Below are 26,405 nucleotides of genomic sequence, written 5' to 3'. Positions count from 1 at the left end.
ATTATTTTTTCTTTGTTTTAATATTATTTGTGTTGAGCACAATGTTTAGTGTTAGGTAAAATATAAATTTGTATTTACAGGCAGTGCCTGGGCTATGAACAAGATAGGTTAAGTTGAATGGGTATGGAAGTCGGAACAGGAACATTTTTAAAGTGTAATTCCAGTGAGAGAGAGAGATATATATATTAGCTTTGGATACCATAGGGAGGGTTAACACCCCTGTGGTGTTTGTTTTGCTGTCTGTATTCCTATTCTGAAAATTTCTCCTCACTTTCTGTCTCTGTGACAATTGGATTTTGAAAATTTGCCTTGTTGTGGAAACAAGGCTTGGTGAGAAAGCTTCAGTTGAGACCCCTTGTCCCTATGATAATTCTTCCTGGAATGAATTTTCCTTCTGGGGGTAGATTCCTCTCTCTTCCTGTTGCCTCACCCCTGTTTGTAACTATGAATCATTTGTAAGTTGAATGTTTGTAACTCAGGGACTGTCTGTATTAAAGTATTTCCGTATACTTCGCTCCACAAATTTACATGTGACTTTGAAGAAAAAATTACATCAGAATTATTATTGAGAATTCCAAAATATGGAAACCATAAATCTTAAAAGTTTTCTCATAGATGTACATTTTAAAATGTGTTTATCTGTGTTGTGATTTTTTCCATAAGAGCAATATGTGTATGCCTTCAAGTTATTTATAGTTCCTTGGATCTTTCCATACTGAAATAATTTCTGACTCCTCTGGCAGAGATAAGAATATCATACAGTCTTTGTAGAAGAATTTTTTTTGAGAAAAACAGTTGCCCCCAGAACAAGGACTGTCTGCTTAATTGCCTATACTTTTGCTTATTTCAGAAAAAAGCATCACTTCACTCTATCTGGACTTTTCCAGTGAATATTAATGTACCATCCTTTTTACAACTCATAAAGTTCCCTTCAGGTTGGGCTTTACATACCTCATATAGATGTTTAATATATAATCTGTGTTTTAAACACTGTTAACAATGTTTGGAAGATATAGATATACTTTAGGCTACATATGGCAATGTTTACATAGCAAATAGTGCAGACTAAATATTTTATATATTAGGCCCATCATTGTAAAGCCCAATTACTTAAAATGAGGGACAAAGCCAGTTTATTCCTTCTGTTCTACTGCTTTAATGTGTATATATAATTTTAATATATAATTTATATTTGTTTTTCATATGCTTTAAACTGGAACTTCATTTAAAATGGAAAGGTTTTTAAATACTTAAAATGTTACTTCTCGTAACAAGCATTTTGTTTGTTTTTCATGCCACAAGGATGAAGTAAGTGCTAAACTGTTTATATCTTGCTTTACTTGATCTAAGTTTGCCTACCTACGCCTCTTAAACGAACATAAAAACAAGCTAGCGAGCTGATGTGCTATATTTGATAATTGTAGCTTCATGGAAACATATAGTTTTAATCGGTTTTGATACAATTTTCTCAATTAGTAGAAAGTAAATTATACTTTCTACTTAGATGCAAAACGTTGGAGCTGAAAATTTGGGAAAGATGGATGTTGGGTTTTATGCTAGTCTCTTGTCTCCCAATAACATTTGCTCAAAGTCAGGCTGGGGGAAAGTGATGGTATGGAGGAGTACAAGAAGGGAAGGCACACATATGGGTCTTGGACAGTGGTAAGAGAATGGGTGTGTGCATTCCCTTGTGCACTCACACTTGTTCAGGCAGGTGGGGGAAAGGGATGGGAGAGGAGAGCATGAGGAGGGAGGCCACGCATTTGTGTCTTCTTCTGCACTTTTCCCCTTGCTTCCCGAGTGAATGATTGAGTAAGCAAGCAAGAGAATATGTGTGCAGCTGGGTCCAGCACACTACCAGTATGGATACTTAGGAATTGTCTAAAATTTGGCAGTTGAGATGTAAGAATGAATGGAATATTTGCCAGCAAGTCTTTCTTTGAACTGCAGCTCTAAAACCTCAGCTACAACTTTAGAAAACCATGATTCACAAAGAATTTTGGTGATCTCAAAATAGTGATTTCCAGGTGAGTGTAACAGAGAGAAATTACTTTTGTTTAACAGAAGGGGCCTGGGCTATATAATACTACTTTCAAGGACAGTTGGATCTGAACCATTCTTTAGCCAGTCGTATTGTGTTGCCTACATTAGAAGACAGAAGTAGAATTAAGCACTAGCAATTCCACTGTGAAGGATCGGGTACCTTTTGTCTATCTCAGTAGAGGGGAAACTGCAATTGTATTTTTAGTTCTTGCTAGGTGGCTTTCAAATGAAATGGAGACCTCCAGAGATGAGAGTGGGGATGGTGCTTTCTGGTAGCAAATAGCTTCAGCGGCTTCATTTGAATGCTCCTTTTTTGTAGGACTGGTCTGCTGATCTGAACCGCACTCTCAGTAGGAGAGAGAAGAAAAAAGCTTCAGATGGAGTGACTTTGACTGGTATTAACCAGACAGGAGATCAGGTTTCACAGCAGAAAAATAGCAGGTATGTGATTTTACTGTCTTAATATCACTTGTTGACTAAATTCAGAAACAATGGGATTTTAGAATACACTAGAAATATGTATGTTTTGAAAATTACTGTGCAAAACACTAGTTACAATCTTCCTGCCTATGAAAGAGTGAGAGTGGACCTCAAACTCACTCTGATCTTCCAATGTACTTTCTTTCACTTTGTGGAGTAGGAAATGACTCAACTGAGAGATGGTTCAGTTGTCTGAATGACAATCATTGCAGACCCTAAGAGAGTCTTCCAGAGTTTGGAGATGAAACCTTTTGAAAAAGGTTTCATTGCCTGGTATACTTAGAATATGGTAGACAGTCCCAGGTCTACATTTTTCCAGACTGGTATAGAAAATATGTTGAAATAAAATTGTAGACAGGAATACTACAATGTAAAATGTGTAGGGAAGCCTGAGGGTGTGGGGTGAGTAGGTATTCAATAACGTAACCTGGAGATTGGCAAACACAATAGTCCTGAGGGCCAGATTCCTGCTCTGGGACCCTCCACGAGGAATTGCACTGACTGTCAATAATGTCAAAACCAAAAATAGTTAGATGTCTGCTTCTATGTTTGAATAACTGCCCTTTTTGATGTTTAACAATGCAAAAAGGGAATGCAACTATTTAAAAGGTGTATTGCTGTTCCTGGAAGCTGCTCGGAGAGGCAGCTCATCTTTTGTGCTAGAAAATGGCTAGTCTATGGAGTCTGTATTGGACTGAAAAGACAATCTTGGTCCACATGCAAATTTTTTCCAACTTATCAAAAAGAGTAATTCCAAAACAACTTTGGTTAAGTGTACATTTTCTGGTTTGTTTTCAGATTGGGAAAAGTACCAGTTTTATACATGAGATTGATAGTGAGGCCTTGCTGCAGATTTGCTAGCCACAGAACTGTTAACTGGAAATGCTAGGTCTTACACACTAATGCTAGGAAATGCTAGGACTTAATACACCTTTAATATCATTATTCTTTCTAGAAAATTCACTGGTTGCCATTTCTCAGAACTCAGGACTGCTGCTAAAATAAATGCGACAGCAAAAGAGTGAATCAGCAAATTATAAACATGACTGTTGTGCTAAAAATGGGGATTTTAATAGCTGAAAGATTAATCAGTCATGATTGGAGTGAACTCTCTTTGTTAGTTGAGTTTAGCCTCTCAGAGAAGTGCAATAATATGAATGAAATTAAGCCACAACATTTTTGGTTATAGAAATTGTATTTTGTTAGTCCTATGCAGTGGAAAGTCATTTTCAAGGTTTGTTTTTTCCACCAACTTGCTAATTATAGAATGTTATTTTTAAATTCTGTCATATTGACAAATTAATCCTACGCTGTCGGAAGAGTCATGCTTACCCGTTAAAGGGATGAATAATAACTCAATCTTTGAATTTGGGATTGGAGGCACTGACATAGTAACAGCCCCTCCCCCCATTGTTTAGTAGTGCTCATGAGTTGTTCAACTGCTTACCTGTATAGGGAAACTAGGCAATCATGAATGCCTAATCTCTACAATTAAGCCATTATTTCAGATACTGGCAATATGGGAAATTCTGTCAGTAAGATATTTATGTGAATGCACTGATTGATATTGTTTATGTGAAGTAAAATGTTTTAGATGAATAGGACTAGTTATCACTTCTTCAGGTACTGTATCTCATGGTATGGGTTATATTGTGCACATTTCTCTTGTCATGGGAAATGAAAAAAACACTTAAGCTTTAGCAGTAATAACATGGAACTTAGGCATAGTCACTGATCAATCAGCGTCATCAACAATTTTATTTTCATACATCAGGAAAAGTTCAGGTGTTATAGAAAATGACCTACTATGTGTATGCAGGCCAGGCCTGTGAACCTAGAGAACTTTGTTTTATTCTGTTCCATTTTCTGTGAAGAGTAAGGTATGTGGGATAGCTTTAATATATTCTGCAGTTGCTATATGGTACTAGATCTGTCTGATCAATCTGTGAGTTTAGAACACATCCTGGTCCTTATATTTTTAAAATAGGTATTCATCAGATCAACAGATTTGGCGATTTGTGACTTTCTAGGTGTTGCTAGACTGCAGTGCCCCACAATTAATTATGGTGGCTATGGATGAATTAAGTTGAAGTTCAAAATCTGTAGAGCCAGGGGTTAACCACCATTGCTTTAAAATAGGTAAAGCATTTCATATTTAGTGATACCTCTTCCCAATAAAATGTCCTGCTGGATGTCTTAGTCCTGTGAGAGTGTCACACTGGCTTGATTCTGACATTATAGAGGCCTAGTTACAGTACATGTCTTTGCTATCCTAATTAGTAATAACTGTATTTTACTATGCATTACTAATTGCTCAGCATAGCTTGCTCTCAAACCAAAGATAGCAACTGGAATCCTATCTTGTTGATTGGCCTTTGTGGTGTCAGAACCAGACAAGAGATATCAGATGGTATATTCCTGTACTGTAAGCGACGAAGCAGACATTGTTTCCAAAAAGAAATAATAGAGTTTACTTTGTCAGAATAGAAAATGAGGGCGTCTTACTATGGAAGTTGCAATTTTGTTTTAAAAATGTTTTAACAAGAGAAGACATACAAGTAAAGTAATTTGTATGTCTGGTTCTGGTATTAGCGACAGAGATATAGAGACATGTTCGTTCCATCAAATGATAGGGTCACCTTAATACTTTTTTTCTCTCAAATAGCAACCTTAGTGTCCCGAGTAACTCAGTGCAGTCAGTACAGTCAAGTTACAATCCCTTTGAAGATGAAGAGGATACTGGAAGTACTGTCAGTGAGAAGGAGGACAATAAAATCAAAAAGTTGGTGAAAGACTGTTCTCAAATTGTTTTTCAAGCTTACACTTTTCTATCAGGGTTTCCATCTCTGGGTTTCTACAAAAACACTATTTCACAATGCATGAGGTCCTTGTTGAGAGATTATGATGTACGTGTTGCAAACTTGACTAACATATAAATGTTCTATCACTTCTGATTTTCTGGTTGTTGTTTTTTTCCACCGGTTCCACAAAATGTCACTATGGCAGTGCACTTTGAAACTGCTTGTGGAACTTTGCTGTTCCCTGTGCTCCCTGGATGTGTCCCTTCTGAGGCACTTTCATCGCTTATCATTTTGTTCAAGAGAATATGTTGTTCCTGGTCTTTGATATTGTCTTGGTGATTAACATCCTGTATGTACATTCCTTATAGCTCTCAATGCACTTCATGACTTTGTTCTGAATGTTTGACACCACAAAGCACAACATCGTTTAACATGTGTCTTTTGGTACTGTGTTGACATGTTTGTGTACCTCCAAGTCCCTGTCTCTTATTTCTACTAGGCATGCTAAAATAATGTCATTTTGTATTTAGTGTTAGTAGTTATGAGAAAAGCTATGGGGCAGAGTGGTCCGATGAAGAGACAAACAACCCATTTTCATCCAATGATGCTCAAGGAGAAACTAATCCATTTGATGAAGAGGCTTCACCTACAACAGAAGTGAGAGTGCGGGCACTGTACGATTATGAAGGTCAAGAGCATGATGAACTCAGCTTTAAGACTGGTAAGTACTTTTGAATCATGAAATCATAGAAACTTAAGAGTTGGAAGGGAATAGAGTGACTGTCTAAGGACGTGAGCATCTCCTGTCACTCAAAATTGGGCCTTGGTCACACAAACCTCCAAATCGTTGAAAGGATGCTTGATCCCCAGAAATGCCCAAGAGAACAACACAGATTTCACATGAACTTTCAGTCTAGCCCTCCTTTTTAGTTTAAGTTCTGCATGATTATTCTTTCTAAAAGCTGTAAAAGCAGATGTTGTTAGAGGGCATATTGATGTGTCATTAACACATTTCCCAATAGTGTGTAAAACCTGACTTCATAGTGAGCTTTCACCATACATCTTATTTAATAAATTGACTGCAGACTTTAATGAATAATAATAATAATTTTATTATTTGGCTCTTCTTTTGACTCGAGATGTGGGTACAACAGGGTTAAAACAGAATGATAAAATACATGTAACACAAGACCACATTAATAAAATGTAGGTTAAAATACACAATGTAAAATTGACTGGGCAGCTTCTCAGAAAAGAGAGTTCTTCATTTTTGTTTTGAATTCTGATGGCTCATTTAGCTGCTGAATCTCTTCTGGCAGATTATTCCACACTCTCGGAGCAGCCATTGAAAAGGTCATCTGGATGACAGTTGCCAGTCGGGTACTTGCTGGCTGGAGTAGCCGCCTCCGAAGACTTAAGTGTCCTAAGAGGCAGATTGTATAAGAGAAGGCATACAATCTGCCCCTTACCTGGGCCCAAACCATACAGGTCTTTAAGTGTTACTTTGCCTGGAAACTAATTGGCAACCATTGGAGTGCCTTTAGTATGGATGTGATATGCTGATTCCTAGATGTTCCTGTAACTAGCCTGGCTGCTGTGTTTTGAACTTACTGGAATTTCCAAATTTGGTACAGAGGTAGTCCAATGTGAAGTGCATTGCAGAAGTCCAATCTTGATGTTACCAGCATGTGACATTTTTAGGTTATTATGTCAGGTCTATCTTTTCTCACCTGGCATTTAGGTGTGGATCCTCTGTGTTGAAGGACCCTGAATATCGGTATCAAACCCCTCCCTTGATACATGTTTTTATCCAGTCAACTTGGAGCTTTGGCAAAGACGTCACTCATCCATCTGTATAGGAAAGGGATGGGCCTCTATGGTAGGTTTAGGGAGCACCCTTCTGCTTCATGGCCACAAGGAGGCCCACCCAAAAATGAGAACAAATCCAAATGTAGCTAGAAGCCCAGTTTAGGGATTTATCTTTTAAAAAGATAAAGACTTCTGAAGACTTCAGGAGGAGGGATCTCCTCCTCCACTTGCTCAAAAAAAGGGTGCTCTGGGGGTTATAACGAGGTTATAGTTTCCCCACTATTGGTATAAGTAGAGAACATTTCTCATTAATCTATCTCAGGAGATACCTATCTATCTTCTGAGATTTAAAAGAGGGAGCGATATAATTGTTATGGGAATGAAGACATTTTTCAAACACACCTAAAGATTACCACTTAAAGGTTTTCAGCTGACTGTTTTTCTCCACAGGGGAAGAGCTAACTAAAATAGAAGATGAAGATGAACAAGGCTGGTGCAAAGGTCGCCTGGACAATGGACAAGTTGGCCTCTATCCAGCAAACTACGTGGAGCCAATCCAGTGATGCATATTTAACAGTGCTGCAGTATCTGTCCTCCAGTGAGATGCTAGAGGGGATCTGGTAGAACTGTGTATGTATTTCTTTTAATGCAGCTGAATGATGGATTGATAACTTTCTTCTCTGGGGAGTCATCTGATGATTGAAGCTGAAATTGGAAGATAGGTAACCTATATGCAGCACAAACAACAAGACAGGAAAGAAAGTAGTGCAAGCAGGAAAAAAAGATTTTTAGCATCTGTTGCCAGTTCAGTTTTATCATGGCATTTGTATATTAAGATTTTGGTGAGTTTATGCCCCAACCCAGTATTCTGGTTGGTGGTTTATTTTGGCTCCTACTTAAATCAGCTATTTTAAGTGACCTTCTGTAATTTGCAATTTGATTTTTTTAAAGGATTGCAATTTTTGTATCTATTCTTAGCAATATTTGAAAGATGCATTTTTTATTTAAAGGCTATTTAGTGTGCCATTTCTCTATATGTGGTTCACTGACAGTTACTACTTAAATTATGATTCAGATGTATTCGCCAGTCCACACTGTACTGTTATCTTTTTCATGCTGTTGGCATGCCATAATGGTGTAAATGCCATATTGTGCCTGCTGCGGAACAGGGTATCAGGATTATCTGGATTATTAAGGTTGAAGTTTCTCTTGTGAATGCTGTTCATGCATTTGGCCACCTGAAAAATGATGACTCAAGGAAGATTTCTAAAAATAAAATATTTAAATCATTCCCCTTCATATTCTTGTTGACCAACTTAACATTTTGCAAGTTGTTAATGATTTTGTATGATTTTGAAAGTTGACCATATATGAAGATTATTTTTTCATGCAAAGAGACTGTAAAAATAGATGAGTGCTTTTTATTGATATGCTCTTTTAGTTGTGTATATGTATATATAATTTGATATTCAAATATTTTAAGAGCATGTCCTAATTAGCCTATTGTCTATGCATTAGATTTCATGTAAAGTATTAGCACCAGTAAATCAATGTGAGTTTACTATTAAATTCTGATGGATTTTAGTAAACTACACAATTTAAATGACAGACTTACTCAAATTTGCTTTATCAGTAGATAATTGTTTAGCTGTAAAACAAATCAACTGCTCAGTCCATTCCATTGTGAATGTAGCACTTTCAGAACATAACCTGGGCTGTATTGTACATTCTTGGGATCGCTCTAAGGCACTGCATCCTCGGCACCCTGGAATGAAACCTATGTATTCTATAATCCAGACTCCTAAAAAAAGTGAAAATAATAGTTATATCCTAAGATTTATATTTGTTAATGAAGTTGTGAATCCAAATACAGACTAGCATTAGCCCCACTGTGGATTATTGTAGCAGAACACTGTAAAATCTTCTACTTATTTGCAATTGCGAATCGGCTATAAATCATAAACATTTGTAGGCAAATTGAATAGCTGGATTGTGAACATATTAGAGCAAGTTGCTTTATAGAAAACCTAAATTTTATTAGGGACCTGCAACACAATTGAAATAACCTTTTGACAGTTAAAATGCTGTAAGTGCTTCCTGGCTATTCCATTTGCTTTTGGTGATTGAATTATTTATTAACATCTTGAAGTTCAATTGTACAAGCTTGAATATTGGGATCTCTGTCTTGGTATTATTCCAGCATAATTCACAGAAATTGAAGATTTGGGCAGAAATAAGTCTGGAATATTTTTCTGTATAGTATACTATTTTAAAAATAAAATCTTAAACATATTGAACACGGTTTTAGTGGTGAAGGTGTTGGTTTTTAAAAAAAATTATAACCATGGATTTTAAGGCTAGACTTTCAGAAAAGTCTGTACAATGTACAAATGACTAAGCATGAAAATAATTCATTTACATTGCATTTTAATAGGGATTCATAAAAAAAATACTTGTACTAACAGGCAACAAGGGGATCAGATATTTTGAATTGATTCAACTCAACACTGACAATCTGGTTAATGGGGCTGAAATGGCAGGTTCCCTAGGTGAGAGTATTGAATTTTCAAAACCCTGAAACCAATAAAAATGATTTGTTGCCGAATGTAATGCACAGCGGCAAAAGGTGCACTCTTTGTAGTATGGCCATTTCAATTGCTGCCTATTTAGGATTCCTTTTTAAAAATCTAGTGTTGGAGCACTAAAGGTTCCAGCAATGGAAAGTAAAACTTTGGGAAGCATCTCTGCTGTAGAATGAATCAGCTTTGATTGCCATTGTTCAATGCTATGGAGTCATAGGGGCTGTAGTTTTACAAGGCCTTAAGTCTTTTCTACCAAAGAACGCTGATGCCTTACAAAACTACAAATGCCAGGATAACACAGCATTGAGCTGTGGCAATTTGACAACTCTTTCAAATCTTCAGCAGCTTCTCCCTTGGCTTTGGCTCAGCACTAAGATTACCTTATGATGTGAATCTAATGCACAACCTTATTTTGGGAAGGTCATTTAGGAAAAAAAAGGTGAGCATTAGATTTGAGTAAGTATGTTATATGCTTCCTATAATCTGCCCCAATAAATAATTTGGCTAAAACATTTTTGCACCCTCTAGTTTTTAACAGTTTCCAAAGACCACCCCACTTGATGCAGGAATATAAATAGGATGAAGGCATTTCAAGAAATAGGGCCAACTGGAACATGAGTTTTAGCTCAGTAAACACTCCAGGCCACTGCCAAAGCGTAGGCTTCTGCGTACAGCTCTAAGTACATAGTTATAAAACCCACCATATCTGATGGAGTCAGACAAACAAGGGCAGTGTCATGGATTCTGATCTGGTGTCTCTGAAAACCCATACCATGAGTTCAACCCAGGTTGAAGAATGCAAAACTTCTGGAGGTCCAGCGTGGGAAAGAGACTGATCATTTGGGCCATACCTCGGAAGAAGCTGATAGAACCAGTTTAAGCTGCACCTGGAAGCTGCCTGAAGAATTATTGTGCAATGAATGGGTGGGGTTTCGGGGGGATATTGAACTGAATGTTTGCCTGTGTTTTCTTTAGTTGTAACTCTGCTGCAATGCAGTAACCTGGCATTAAAAGATATTTCCAATAATATAATTTTTTTTGTACCCCACCTCCATCTCCCTGAAGGGACTCGGGGTGGCTTACATAGGGATGAGATCAATCAACATAGTTAAAGTATAAGATACCATGTACCTACATTGTACATAGTAAGTACATAAACAGTAACATAAAACAGAAACATTGTAACAAAATATAAAATAACCATCAAGTAATCAATACATCTGAGATAACTCTTGTGGGTGCCTTTGACTGTTGCCAAGGTTTTGCCATCATCACAGTCAGTATTTGAAAATGTCTAGTTGTTTCTAACTTATGGTGATCCTAAAGTGAGGCTATAGTGTTTTTTTTTTGGCAAGTTGTTTTCAGAATGAGTTTGCCTTAGCCTTCCCTCTGAGGCTGAGAGAATGTGACTTGCCCATTCACCCAGGAGATTCCCATGGCTGAATAGGTATTGAAATACTAGTCTCCAGAGTCCAACTCGAATGGTCACGTTGCTACACTACACTGGCTCTTTTGAAAGTGTTACTGAGAATTTCAGACAAAGGTGGCAAACAAAGATAGGGACAATTTTCAGTACTGTTCCATTATCCAGGTGAACTCCAAAAGGAGACATTGAAGGGATAGTCCATTTTATTGGGGGGGGGGGGGGGGGGGGTTGAAGGAGAAAAACAATTTCCCCCATTTTTATTGGTCATTCCCCCCTCGCCCCTTCCCATATCATAAAGTATGGTTGTTTCCACAAGGGCGAGGTGGGTGGGGGGAATAACATGAAAACAGATAGAAATGGTTTTACTCCTTCAACCCCCCTCTCCCTGTAAAATGGACTATCTGTCTCTTTCTAGTGACCCCTAGTGGCTTTGGCCTAGATAATGCAACAGTACCCAATTTTCAAAGAAATGTATCTGTAAATTTAAGAGTAGAATATTCTAATACAAAACTGAGTTGCCATGCAGATGCAGAATAAACTTTGTGATGGAATGCAAAATCAAAATACGTAGTTTACGTTTAATTAGCCCACACACTGCCTTGCCAGAGAAAGAAAATATGTGCCTCGCTGGTGAACAATAAGGAACAAGTAATTTATTCTTCTTAGATCCATAACAATATATTTACAATGTGATCACTTGCACCAACTCACATAATGTCCTTTCATGAGATCTAAAATAGTCTTTCCTTTGTCCATGTGGATAAATCCCTTCAGCAGTTCATAATGCGAGAGCACACTTAAAAATCTCTCTCTGCTTCTCTCTTCAAACTCTCTCTGCATCTGCATAGCTCAAGCCTGAACAAAAATGCAACAGTATTAAAAAGTCCCAGGCTTAGCCAGCTCTCCAGACATGGCTCAACCAATAAGCTTCATGCATCTTATTTTGCAGTTGACACACACACATTACCTGATTTCTTAAGGCCCTTCCATGCAACCCTCTATTCCAGAATATCAAGGCAGAAAATCCCACAATATCTGCTTTGTATTTATTTCCAGCATTTATATCCCGCCCTTCTCACCCGGGGGGACTCAGGGCGGCTTACAACAGTTAGCAACATTTAATGCCAAGAACATAATAATAAAACAAAAACAGTACATATAATCAATTAAAACTATAAAAAAACATCATTAAAATAAATTATAACAATTAAAACATATGTAAATTAGATCCATTTGTCTAAAAACCTCATGCTTCAGCCTTCAATCGGCCCATGTCAACGTTATTGTATTACTCATTAAAAGCTTGTGCACACAGCCATGTTTTCACAACCTTTCTGAAACCCAGAAGGGTTGGGGCTTGTCGGATATTTGTGGGGAGGGTGTTCCACAGCCGGGGAGCCACCCCCGAGAAGGCCCTGTCCCTCGTTCCCACCAGCCGCGCCTTGTACGGAGTTATCTGAGTGCACACTGCCTTATATTCCAGTTCAAAGCAGATAATGTGGGATATTCTGGGATATAAGTCTGTGTGGAAGGGCCCTTACATGACATAATACTTTCCACCCAAGTGCCATTGTAATTTCATGAAGTTAATGTCCAAACAAGAAAGGAAGATAGTGTAGCCACAGATTTTGCTTCAGAAGGGCTTTTGGGCAAGAAAGCACTACTAAAAGGTGCAGCAAGTGCCAGACATAGGCCCCTTCCACACAGCTAAAAAATCCCACATTATCTGCTTTGAAATGGGTTATATGGCAGTGTGGACTCAGATAACCCAGTTCAAAGCAGATATTGTGGATTATCTGCATTGATATTCTGGGTTATATGTCTGTGTGGAAGGGCCCACAGGGAACTAAGAAGTATGGCTTGCTGTCTTTGACCTACACTTGTTTTACTAAATGTTTGAAGAGAAATTGGCAGGGGCTTGGACTAGATGGCCCGTGCGGTCTCTTCCAACTCTGTTATTCTATTATTCAATTCTATAATTCTATGAACCCTGTTCTCAATAGTCAAGCTGGATCTGCAGTGCCCTATATCCCAGGATATGATCCCAAATTATCTGTTTATCCCAGATTATCTGGCAGCGAAGACTCATATAATCCAGTTCAAAGCAGATAATCTGGGATCAAAAATGGGAATTCCTGGCAGGAAACAATCAGGGCCAGCTAACACCTCCCAACAAAGGATTCCCCCATGCAGGAATCAGCCAGATTTTGAAGCTGCGACTTTTCAATGCTAATCAAGGTGGTCAATTGCAACATTCATACATTCCTCAGACAAACATTCTTTCTCCCACCCTGGTCAGATATATAAACCCCACTTGCCTAGTTTCCAACAGGCCTCACACCGCTGATGATGCCTGCCATAGATGTGGGCGAAACGTCAGCAGAGAATGCTTCTGGAACATGGCCATACAGTACGGAAAACTCACAGCATCTCAGTAACACTATTCTCAATACTGATTCTATTCAGATACTGGCCTTCATGATCACCAGGAAAGTGACAAAGGAAAGGAAAATACAGCTAATCTAAATCCAAAAATAAAAAACCAGAGATCGCCAATAAGGAACCCCAGCTCTCAGCCCTGACCCGCCCCATCCGGGCCCCTTGCCTTCTTTGAGACTTAGGGCGCCTGCACTCTTGCCCGTCGCCTTGGAAACCGCGGCCGGAAGCCCCGCCTTTTCCTGCCCGCCCAATGAGCGGAGAACAAATCAGCCGCGCCCAGGCAGCGCGTGCGTGGCGTTGCAAAGCGGGCTCGAGGCGCTGACGGCGCTAGCGGGCCCCGCCCCCTCGGGCGCTCCTGATTGGACGCGGCTTGCTGCGTGTCAGTGGGCGGTCTGGGTTGCCTTCGCTCTTCCTGCGAGGAGCCGGTGGCTCGGCTTTGTTTGGACCTCGATACGACGGCAGCGAGGATGTGTGAGCCCAGCAAGCAGGACATACAGGCCGTCTTCAAGCGGCTCCGCGCCGTCCCGACCAACAAGGTGAGAGGAGAGAGCCCGCCCGGCCTTCCCTTGCGCCTGCCTTTCCGCCTTCCCTCGCTTGGCCTGTGACACGTTGCACTCTCGCGAGGGGCGGGGCGGCCGGGATGTGAAGAGGCTGTTCTAAACTGGCTCCCAACTAAAAACACTACAACTAAAAACATACAATTATACAGCAATAAAACAGCATTATCATTGTGTGTTAGTATATATTATCAATAGTATTATAATTAGTATACAGTAGATTCTCGCTTATCCAAGCTAAACGGGCCGGCAGAAGCTTGGATAAGCGAATATCTTGGATAATGAGGGATTAAGGAAAAGCCTATTAAACATCAAAATAGATTATGGTTTTACAAATTAAGCACCAAAACATCATGTTATACAACAAACTTGACAGAAAAAGTAGTTAAATGCGCAGTAATGTTATGTTGTAATTACTGTATTTACGAATTTAGCACCAAAATATTACCATATATTGAAAACATTGACTAAAAAAATGGCTTGGATAATCCAGAAGCTTGGATAAGCGAGGCTTGGATAAGTGAGACTCTACTGTATTAGTCTTGTCATATTGCAATATTATTAGGTATTGTTATATTGTATTATTAGTATATTATATTACATTACAATATTATTATTACTATTATATGTATATAGAATATATTACTATTAAGGTAAAGGTTTCCCCTGACGTTAAGTCCAGTCGTGTCCGACTCTGAGGGTTGGTGCTCATCTCCATTTCTACGCCAAAGAGCCGGGGTTGTCTGTAGACACCTCCATGGTCATGTGGCCGGCATTACTGCATGGAACGCCGTCACCTTCCCGCTGGAGTGGTACCTATTGATCTACTCACATTGGCATGTTTTTGAACTGCTAAGTTGGCAGAAGCTGGAGCTAACAGCGGGCGCTCACTCCGCTGCCCAGGTTTGAACCTGAGACCTTTCGGTCTGCAAGTTCAGCAGCTCAGCGCTTTAACAGACTGTGCCACCAGGGGCAACAGCAGTATTTATTACGGTCCATAGACCCATCAATTAACAGTCATTTATAAATTCTCCCATTTCAAGAGAAGTTCATTGTACCAGATACATCTACATCGTTTTAAGTAATACACTATAGCACAATATTAGTATTCTATATTATTTTATTGTAATATACTACTATATTGCAATATTATTAGTAATATTATATACAGTAGAGTCTCACTTATCCAAGCCTCGCTTATCCAAGCCTCTGGATAATCCAAGCCATTTTTGTAGTCAATGTTTTCAATATATCATGATATTTTGGTGCTAAATTCATAAATACAGTAATTACAACATAGCATTACTGCGTATTGAACTACTTTTTCTGTCAAATTTGTTGTATAACATGATGTTTTGGTGCTTAATTTTTAAAATCATAACCTAATTTGATGTTTAATAGGCTTTTCCTTAATCCCTCCTTATTATCCAAGATATTCGCTTACCCAAACTTCTGCCGGCCCGTTTATGTTGGATAAGTGAGACTCTACTGTATAATATATAAGTATAATGTATGGAGCCCCCGGTGGCACAGTGTGTTAAAGCGCTGAGCCGCTGAACTTGAGGACCGAAAGCGAGTGAACTCCCGCTGTTAGCTCCAGCTTCTGCTAACCTAGCAGTTCGAAAACATGCAAATGTGAGTAGATCAATAGGTACCACTCTGGCGGGAAGGTAACGGCGTTCCATGCAGTCATGCTGGCCACATGACCTTGGAGGTGTCTACGGACAATGCCGGCTCTCTGGCTTAGAAATATAGATGAGCACCAACCCCCAGATTCAGACACGAATGGACTTAATGTCAGGGGAAACCTTTACTTTACCTCTTATATAAGTATATTATATAAATATTATAATAATTTTTAAGCATGTATTTTAAACTTGGATTCTTTGTTTCATCTCTGCTTTGGGTATTTTAATATTATTTTATAGCAGTACGCTTTCATAAAACTTCAATGGAAACCCCTTTTCCCCATGATATCTCTTCCAGGAGTGAATTTCCTTTCCGAGGAGTAGATTTCTCTCACTTCTTGTTGTCTCACCCCCATTTTAAGAAGTCGTTTGTTACTCGGGGACTGCCTGTATTTAGGATATGGGGTGCTTATATTGTGGAAGAAGAAGATGCAATCCTTGAGCAATGGACAACATGAGCAAGACCAATTTATGAGAAGTGAAAAGATGCCAGCCACAGATGCAGGCAAAACATCAGGAGAATAATAGAATAATGAAGAATAATAGAATAATGAAGGCCCATGTGGAAGAGACCATATGGGCCATCTAGTCCAACCCGCTGCCATGCAGAAAAAGCGTAAAGTACCCCTGACAGATGGTCATGCAGCCTCTGTTTAAAAACTTCCAAGGAAGGAACTTCCACCACACTCCAGGGCAGAGAGTTCCACTGCTGAACAGTTCTCACAGTCAGGAAGTTCTTCCTAATGGGTGGGGGTGGTTTTGGTTATTCTGTTTTTCATCCAGCACCTTACGGCATTGAATGTTTACCGATTTGTTGTAAACTGCCCTGAGTCCCTACAGGGAGATAGGGCGAGATATAAATAAGGTATTATTATTATTACAGTAGAGTCTCACTTATCCAACACTCGCTTATCCAACGTTCTGGATTATCCAACGCATTTTTGTAGTCAATTTTTTCAATATATCATGATATTTTGGTGCTAAATTCGTAAATACAGTAATTACAACATAACCTTACTGCGTATTGAACTACTTTTTCTATCAGATTTGTTGTATAACATGATGTTTTGGTGCTTAATTTGTAAAATCATAACTTAATTTGATGTTTAATAGGCTTCTCCTTAATCCCTCCTTATTATCCAACATATTCGCTTATCCAACGTTCTGCCAGCCCGTTTACGTTGGATAAGTGAGACTCTACTGTATTTGTATATTTGCTAGAAAGACCTTGTGGTATTTTTTTTACAATCTTTATGTGTTTAAATTATTCTGTAACCCGCCTCGAGCCACGAGGGGAGGTGAGTAAGAAATAACCATTGCAGGAGTCTACCTAGTCTGATGAAGAAACACAACCTACAAACAATCTACAAACCCACTAAGGAAATTCAACACATGCTATGTTCAGTAAAGGATAAGAGGGATCCTCTAAGCCAGTGGTTTTCAACCTGTGGGTCCCCAGGTGTTTTGGTCGACAACTCCCAGAAATCCCATCCACTTTACCAGCTGTTAGGATTCCTGGGAGTTGAAGTCCAAAACATCTGAGGACCCGCAGGCTGAGAACCACTGCTCTAAGCACTGCAGGAGTCTATGTGATGAAGAAACACAACTTACATTCTACAGACCCACTAAGAAAATTCAACAAATTCTACGTTCAGCAAAGGATAAGAGGGATCCTCCAACCACTTCAGGAGTCTACCATATACCTTCTGGCATCTTTTTCTGTTAATTAGTCTTTCTCATGTTGTCCATTGCTCTAGGGTTGCACCTTCTTCTTCCATAATACAAGCATTCCATATCCCAAATACAGGCAGTCCCTGAGTTACAAATGACTTCATAAAATGGGGGTGAGACAATAGGAAGTAAGAGAAATCTACCCTCAGAAGGGAAATTCGCTCCTGGAAGAGTTATCATGGGGAAAAGGGGTCTTCACTGAAGCTTTTTACCAATGCTTGTTTCCACGAGCCCATTTTTTCCGTATCAAAAGCACTCTCTCCCTCTCCCTCCCTCCCTCTCTCTCTCTCTCTCTCTCTCTCTCTCTCTCTCTCTCTCTCTCTCTCTATATATATATATATATATATATATTGATTGATTGAAGTACCCTTGAAAAATGTCCCTGTTCTGACTTACATACAAATTCAACAAATCTATAGAAGTTCTCTTGTTCATAACTTGGGGACTGCCCATAGTCCCAAATCTAGACAATTCCAAAATCATCTACATGAGAAGAAGCAGGCTCGTTTGACCCTTGATGGCTCACTGCATGCAAACCTGTGTATTAATATTACCTTCAGACTGTGTTTACATAAGGTATATATGAAGCACAACATGGATTTGTGTGTTTTTATTGGGGTCTCATCTCCAAGTTATCTCTATTATGCACCTGAAAGTATTCCAGAACCCATAAAAAAAGTCCAAAACAATTCTGGACCCAAGCATTTGGGATAAAGGGCACTTGCCGGGTAGCATCTGATTGAGTAGACTGTTGAATTCTGTTTAGATGGGGATCCGTGAGTACAATCCAAGAGTGGACTATACATGTAAGACTTTAGTAAGGTAGAAAGACCAAAGAGGAATTCTGAATGCTTCTGAAACATGGCCATACAACCCGGAAAACTAACAGCAACCCAGCCATTCTGGCCATGAAAGCTTTTGACAACACAAATTCAGGTGTGCTTTGGAGAGGCAGGTTCAGCAGGACACTACCTCTGCTCTTACACCTGAGCGGGGGTGAACCGATCTAGGGCAAAGAAGGGGGCCTCTGGCCTCCCCACCCTATCCCAGAGCAAGATGATGCCAGGCCTTGCCTGTGGTTGCCTTTAAGACATATAAAGTTAATTTGTACTCCTCGGCCTTGTCATCATAGACCTGAATCCAGTTGTTAGCCTGAACTAGAGTAGATGGGAAGCTGCTAAATCATATGTTAAGGGTGTATTGCACTGTAGAATTAATGCAGTTTGACACCACTTGAACTGCCATGACTCGATGCTGTGGAATCATGGGAGCTTGATGAGTCACCAGGACTCTTTGGCAGAGAAGGCTCAAGACTTTATCAGATGGCAACTCCCATGATTCAATAGCATGGATCCTGGGTGCTTAAAGTGGGGTCAAAATGAATTAATTTTGCAGTGTAGATACACCATTACATTCAGTAGATTTAGTGGGTGTAAACAAATTGAGACTAACATAATGTGTGGTTGATTGAGGAAGGGACTGAAATCTTCAGCACTTTAATGTATGTGTTGACAGTTAAAAATATCTCCTGCTTTTTTACCTGTTCCCTGAGAACTAGAATATTGACACCTGTTTCTGAACAGGGACAGAAGAAAGCACTGCCTGTTTTTGTGTTATTTCTTTCCATATGTTGGGTATTCTGATTCATCATTGCCTTTTGGTCTGTTTGGTTTCTACTTACATTCCCTTAGAATGATTTTCACATTTCCTGTTTTAAAACAAGCTGGATTTGGCAGAGATTCTAGGCAAACAATAAGTTTGTTAGATGACCTTAGACATGTATTGGCCTCACTTCCCCATATGTTATTGGGCTTGTACTGATCTGCTTTATAGGTTTGTAGTATAGCACACATGTGAAGGAGTTTCAGTACTATAAAGCATTATAAATTGTACAGCCTGTTATGAATATATATATATATATGAACTGGCAGGGCAGGTTATCCACACATTTCAAGATGGGAAAAAGCTTAAGCTCTCTTGACCCTTTTTGAAACAAAAAAGTTTTGAAAAACAAAACAAAAATGTTGTGTAGCCAATATGCTATTGTGGAGAAATGTTAGTAAATCTATTAAAATAATACATTCTGAGTCTTATTTTCTCCTCCTCCCTTGCTGGAATTTGTGGCCAAAGTTCTCTTCCCTTTATCAATGCTGGCAATGCACTTTTGAAGCATAACGTGGAATGTGGTCTTTGATTTCAGACTACACAAACTGATGAGTTGGCTTAGGAATTCTGGACACAGTGGACGTAGTTAGCTGATGTTTTCGTTTTGTTCTTGTTGAATTGTGACCTTTCCAAGTGGGTGGAGCACTAATGTGCTGGTGTCAAAGAGACAGGCAGCTAGTTTTACAGTGTAAATTGCAGTGCAATTGTTGGTTTTTAAAAAATATTTCTTTCCTCAGAACATTCTGATTGCGAGTTTCTAATTCTGTACTTGCTATTTAAGCTAGCATTATTTTGGACATGATTTTGTACCATGTCAGTATATCGCCTGACACATTTGTGCAGATTCACAATAAAAAGGTCTTGATCTGATCATTTATCTAAAAATAGTGATATAAAAAAACTTCAAGGACTGAGTGTGTTGGATTCAGATGTCCAGTCCAGCTTTTGTTATATGCCATTAGGTCCTTTAAGGCAACCCTAAGGTGTACCTATCTTGGGAGTTCTCCTGGATTCATTGCTGAGCCTGGAACCCCAGGTTTTTATTTTATTTATTTTATTTATATCATTTCTACCCCGCCCTTCTCACCCGTAGGGACTCAGGTTTTGGTGGTGGCTAGGGGAGCTTTTGCACAATTAAAATTGTATGCCAGTTGCGCCTATACCTTGGGAAGTCCATGCGCTTATTACATCCAGAATAGACTACTCAATGTGCTCCACGTGGGGTTGCCTTTGAAGACAGTTCGGAAGCTTTAAGTGGTCCAGTGAGTGGCAGCCAGATTGCTCACTGGGGTGTTGTACAGTGAGTATACAACCCCCCTGTGATATCAGCTCCACTGGATGCCAGTCTGCTACCAAGCACAATTCAAAGTGCTGGCTTTAGCCTATAAAGCCCTAAACGGTTCTGACCCAGCTTACCTATCTCCCTCTATGATCCACTTCGGAGGCTAAGATTGCCAAGGGAGGCTCTGGTCTCAGTCTCACTTCCTTCTCAGGTGAGGTTGGTGGGGACAAGAGACAAGGCCTTCTCAGTGGGGGCTTCTCGTCTACGGAACTCCCTCCCCAGTGAGATTAGATCAACCCCCTCCCTCCTGACCTTCAGGAAAAAACTAAAAATGTGGCTTTGGGATCAAGCTTTTGGTCAGTAAATTTGATCAGTGCAATAAGATTAGGAAATAACACAATGACAAATGGAACGGCCCTAGAGTATGGTTTGGATTGCGTGATTTTAATTGACATTTTTAGGTTGATTTTTTAATTGTTTTGGAATTTAATGCATTGTTTATCGATATGTATATGTGGTCATCAAATTGTTGCTTTTGTAAGGCTGCTCTGAGTCCCCTTCAGGATGAGAAGGGTGGGATACAAGTGTTGTATGTAAATAAATAAATATCATAGGGTTTTCTGAGGCTGAGAGGGTTTTTTTTCCCAAAGGTCACCAGGTGGGTTTCCACGATTTAGTAGGGATTTGAATCTTTGTCCCCGGAGTTTTAATCCAACATGCAAACTACTATGCCACACTGTCTCTTTAATATACCAGTAAAGTAGATAAAAATAGCTTGTGGTCAAAATGGTTTACTCTGCATTAAACCAGAAACATTTATGTGAAATTATAGCCCCAAATATTGGACTTGTTTACAGTTATCTGGTGTACAGCCTAAAGAACATGGTATGTGAAAGGTCTGAAACAGATAAATACAAACCTTAATTTGCAGGAAAAATAGAAATAGCCTTATGGTATGTAACGTCTTCCCTTCTCTAAGCCTTATTGCTTGAGTAACTTAGAGCTTACGTGTACTTTGGGCACTATTAGCCAAGGATGGTCAAGATTGTAAGGATAGTTTAGGAACAGTCCTGTGTGTTTGATAGGGGGAGTTGAGACTGTTGTTTATTGGCAAAATTCAGCCCAAAGATTATTGTGAATTACTCTGTTCCCTCTCTTGATCTCTCTTAAATGTGCAGCCATTCCAATTCAGTCTAGTTAGTTTGTGGTGAGGTTTTGCTGAGGTTTAAAATACTTTTACATTTTAAACAATATCAGGTTTGAATTGATCCTTTTTCTTAATTTTAATTCCACATACAAACCTTAAATTTGAGTGACCAGTAGGATTGCATAGTACATTGAATCATGCTGTGGATTTTTAAAGTCAGTGATAGAGTCATATTTCATCTGTGGCTGTTATATGTTGTTAACACATAGCCTGTTATAGCATCAGGTGAGTTCACGCACAGAAGGAAGCCAGAGAGGGCAGGATTCATTGTGATCCATCAGTGTATATATGCCAGTGATGAAGGCAAATATGGCAGCTATGGTGGCAAGGAAACAAAGGAAGCAATGGCAGGAAATAAAGGGTAGCTATGATATTATAGAAAAGAGTGGTAGCCAGAAGGAAACCAACTTTTTGAAGTGTTTAAATGCTTGGCATCCTGGTTCCATGGAACTGAAAGGCTGACTTGCATAGTCATGTATGTCATGGAAGAGGTGCTTGTCCAAACCATCTGCTTCCATGCTACCTTATCTATATAAGCTATGCTTATTTTACTGGTTATTACGGCAGCATAATCCTCTAACCAAATCCCAACCAGAGTGATGGAGAGAATAGTTTTATATATAATGGTACAAATTCAGTTGCTAGACTTGACTAGGGTAATGGAATTTGTGTAAGTAACTTGCCATTGGGCATTAATTCAGTGAATCTATTCTAGTTGGATCTAGCAATGTGATTTAGACCAGGATATAATTTCGATATATATTAAGTATAGGTAGAATAAATATTCACATTTATTAACACATACATATGAATGTTTAGTTTAAATGGATTGTATCCAGACTGGGTTCAACTAATAGTTGCATTGAAATAAGTGAGCAAATTACTAAATTAATGGAATTCCTATTTATTTCAGAACATTCAGGTAACTTAGTATGCATCCAGCCCCATAAGAATAGGCTTATGATATTATTATCAAAATAAGCTGTGATATTAAGTAGCAATTTGTGTCCTTACAAATTACGATTTTAATCAGTTAAGAATGTGCATGCTGTATAAATGCTTAATGAGACTTATTCTAACAATCAAGTTGTGGTTGTTTTCTAGATATGTTTTGACTGTGGAGCAAAAAATCCAAGCTGGGCAAGCATAACATATGGTGTCTTCCTGTGTATTGACTGCTCCGGGACCCATCGTTCTCTTGGAGTTCATTTGACTTTTGTTCGGTAAGCCATTTGTTTTTCTTTGGGGATGCTTTCTCGTGTTAATGATTTGCTTTTAATTTTCCCCATTTTGCGATAAAGGTGGTTGTAAATACCTTGTACAGTAGAGTCTCATTTATCCAACACTCGCTTATCCAACGTTCTGGATTATCCAACGCATTTTTGTAGTCAATGTTTTCAATACAGCGTGATATTTTGGTGCTAAATTAGTAAATACAGTAATTACTACATAGCATTACTGCGTATTTAACTACCTTTTCTGTCAAATTTGTTTTATAACATGATGTTTTGGTGCTTAATTTGTAAAATCATAACCTAATTTGATGTTTAATAGGCTTTTCCTTAATCCCTCCTTATTATCCAACATATTCGCTTATCCAACATTCTGCCGGCCCGTTTATGTTGGATAAGTGAGACTCTACTGTAATTACAACATAACATTACTGCGTATTGAACTACTTTTTCTGTAAAATTTGTTGTATAACATGATGTTTTGGTGCTTAATTTGTAAAATCATAACCTAATTTGATGTTTAATAGGCTTTACCTTAATCCCTCCTTATTATCCAACATATTCGCTTATCCAACGTTCTGCCGGCCCGTTTATGTTGGATAAGTGAGACTCTACTGTACCTATCTCTTTTGCCTGTTAACTTCAAGAATACTGCTTAGTTCTCATAGTAAATAAATAGAAATGCTTTGTAATGGTTGTGTCATATTTCAGAATCTCAGGATTCAGGCTGAATCTTAGATTACATGTAAGTTATTCTAGTGACTCTGACCTCTGTCCTTTTTGTATTCTATTTTTTTTCTTCGTGTACTCTGTGAATGCACACTAATGGAGAAGCTGCGCCTGCGCAGGTTCCGACAGAAACTCTTCCAAGCTGAAGTTCAAATTTTGGCGGTAACCACGCCCCCCCCTTCCCAAGGGGCATATAAGGCGGCCCCAGGCGCCCGCTCTCCAGTTCCTTTTTTTCCGCCGCAAGGTTCACTTCGGACTCTTCGCATGTCTACTACTCGTTTCAAGCGTTGCACGCAGTGTGCTGCTAAAATTCCTGACTCGGACGGCCACGCCAAGTGCCTCTTCTGTCTTGGCGAGGCTCATGTGGTCAGTACCTGCCGTTTCTGCCTAGCTCTCACAGCTCAGGCCAGAAAGAACAGAGCCGCTAGGCTTAGAGCGGCACTTTACGAAAAATCTCTCGCGCCAGAACCGACTCCGTCGACGTCGGGTACGTCGTCGTCTTCAGCCCTAAGAGCTATGTCGGCGCCACCAGCTAAGCCTCCGTCAGCTAAAGCCTCCTCGGTCTCGTCCAGGGCGTCCAGGACCTCCAGGGCCGCTAAGCCGGTCAAGCCACCGTGTACCGTGACGACGGCTACCGTATCGACCCGCTCCGGAAAGGTGGGGCCTTCCTCGACGTCGAGCTCTTTGGCTTCGGTGACCTCGATCCGCTCTCGTATCGGCTCCCCTCCGTCCTCCTCTGCTATCAAAATAGCCTTTAAAAGGGCTCACGAGGAGTCTCGTCGAGCGCAATCTGACTCAGCTGTGGTTCCTCCCACACCTGGCAAGTCCTTGAAGGTTGCTTCCAAGCAACCGCCGACAAAGAAACGGCTGACTCAGCGCTCCTCTTCCTCGGCCTCCTCAAGGAGAGACCAGCCATCTTCCTCGGCAACCTCCTCGAGAAGATCCTCTCCAATTGTGCCAGCACAGAGGCCTAGAGATGTTTCTCAATCTCCATTGCACCCCCTGTCTGACGGGGAGCTGCAGGACTCACCCCACCACTCTACCCAAACGGTGGTCAGGGTGCCGGTGCCGGAGCCCCTTGCGCCGCCTCACTCGTCGCGCCAACAGCTCTTCCCTCCCACCTCGACACCGGAGCGTGGCAGACAAACGGCTCACCTGGCTCGAGCAGCTCAGGCCTCAGCCTCCAAGGATCCTCGGCTTCCGACCCTCTCTTCCCGCGAGGCCATGCCTCCTCCCGAGACTGTGCTTTCTTCTCCCCCTCAGTCCCCCCAAGGGGCTGAGGAGGAAGATGTTGATGTTGACCGCCCAGACTCTGTCCTCTCGGCCTCGGTGGTCTCTCTCGGTCTCGACCTCTCTCCTCCCCACGATGCGTATGAGGCGGACCCGCCTTCTCCTACTGACAATATTCGTGCTTTCTCTGATCAAATGGTCAGAATGGCCGATGCCCTGGGTTTGGAGATCAAGCAGACTTCCAAAGCAGTGTCTGATCCAGTTTTCAAAAGGGTGCAGGCCCAAGCTCCGCCGGCCACGCTACTCCCTTTCCTGCCTTATCTGTTGGACGTTATCCAGGCCTCCTGGAAAACCCCTTCCTCCATTCCTCCGACCTCGAAGAGGATCGAGACTTGGTACCGTACCGACGATGATACCTTGGAATGGCTCAAACACCACCCCGACCCCAACTCCCTGGTCGTTAAGGCCTCTCAATCCTCAGGTCGTCAGTCGAACACTCCGGCCGACAGAGAAGGGAAGCGCTTCGACGCCGTGGGTCGAAAACTTTACTCCGGAGCCCTTTTGCTTTGCCGCATGGCGAACTATGGAGCCTGCATGGGTGCCTACCAGCAGATTATCTGGGAGAAGGCACAGCCCTTCTTCGCTAAGATGTCGGACGAAGACCGCTCCGTCCTCACTACCCTCCAACAGGAAGCAGACTCGCTTGCTCACCACCAAATACAAATGGCGAAACATACAGGTGATACTGCGGGCAAGATGATTGCCCACGCGATATCCATCCGCCGCCACGCCTGGCTGAGGTCTTCGAGTCTCTCCTCATCTTCCAGACAGGTCATTGAAGACCTTCCCTTTGATGCGCTCGGACTATTTAACTCCGGTACCGATGACAAACTCAAGTCTAATCATGACTTTAAAATTCTTGCGTCTAAATGTGGCGACCAACCGCAACCTCAGCGCACCCGCTGGTTCCCGCACTGCTCCCGCCGCTTCCCGCCGCAATCTTTCAGACACCACTCTTTCAGGCGGCCTTCGGGCTCGAATAATCAAACCCATCACCAACCTCGTCGGGGACCTCATCCGCAAAAGCAACGCGGTCGAACCACCCCCGCTCCTCCGCAGGCTAACCGGCGTACCTGACGCCAACCCCTGCCAAAGCTCCTCGCCCGCTACCGATGCAGAGCCCACGCTGCCTCGACCCTCCGGCGCCTTTGCAGACCGCCTAGCCCCCTTCTACAATCAATGGGAGTCTATTACTTCAGATGCATGGGTTCTTCGCATTGTCCAAGACGGCTACGCCTTAGAGTTCACGGACCTCCCACCTACAGGTCGCATTCTCCACTCAACTCCTTCCCCAGAGATACTGGCCGAAGTCGAGGCATTACTGGCCAAAGGCGCCATCCGTCCCTCCCCTCCCGAACTGGACCCTTTAAGTTTCTTCTCCAGATACTTTACAGTCCCGAAGAGAGGAGGCGGGCTACGCCCCATTCTGGACCTAAGGGCCCTC

General features: G+C 40.8%; 2 protein-coding genes across 9 annotated transcripts in view; both read left to right on the top strand.

The window, feature by feature from the left end:
• The window catches only part of pacsin2 (protein kinase C and casein kinase substrate in neurons 2), a 61,752-nt gene extending 52,317 nt beyond the window's left edge, over positions 1–9,435 (top strand). For 5 of the 6 annotated variants that reach the window (XM_062981873.1, XM_062981875.1, XM_062981872.1 and 2 more), the window contains 4 exons: positions 2,363–2,484; positions 5,189–5,305; positions 5,855–6,045; positions 7,584–9,435. In XM_062981873.1, the coding sequence (XP_062837943.1) occupies positions 2,363–2,484; positions 5,189–5,305; positions 5,855–6,045; positions 7,584–7,696 (543 nt within the window). In that variant the 3' untranslated portion in view covers positions 7,697–9,435. The remainder of the gene's footprint in view (positions 1–2,362; positions 2,485–5,188; positions 5,306–5,854; positions 6,046–7,583) is intronic. The other variant, XM_062981877.1, reaches the window with a different exon arrangement.
• Positions 9,436–13,937: 4,502 nt separating this feature from the next.
• arfgap3 (ADP ribosylation factor GTPase activating protein 3) overlaps positions 13,938–26,405 on the top strand; it is a 52,298-nt gene continuing 39,830 nt past the window's right edge. For 2 of the 3 annotated variants that reach the window (XM_008111435.3, XM_003221418.4), the window contains exons 1-2: positions 13,939–14,116; positions 22,815–22,933. In XM_008111435.3, the coding sequence (XP_008109642.1) occupies positions 14,048–14,116; positions 22,815–22,933 (188 nt within the window). In that variant the 5' untranslated portion in view covers positions 13,939–14,047. Of the gene's footprint in view, positions 14,117–22,814; positions 22,934–26,405 lie in introns of all 3 variants that reach the window. The other variant, XM_008111436.3, reaches the window with a different exon arrangement.

Source organism: Anolis carolinensis, chromosome 5, assembly GCF_035594765.1.
Source record: "Anolis carolinensis isolate JA03-04 chromosome 5, rAnoCar3.1.pri, whole genome shotgun sequence".
NCBI lineage: Eukaryota > Metazoa > Chordata > Lepidosauria > Squamata > Dactyloidae > Anolis > Anolis carolinensis.
Note: the sequence above shows the minus strand (reverse complement) of the source record. Positions and strands in the feature narration are given on the sequence as shown.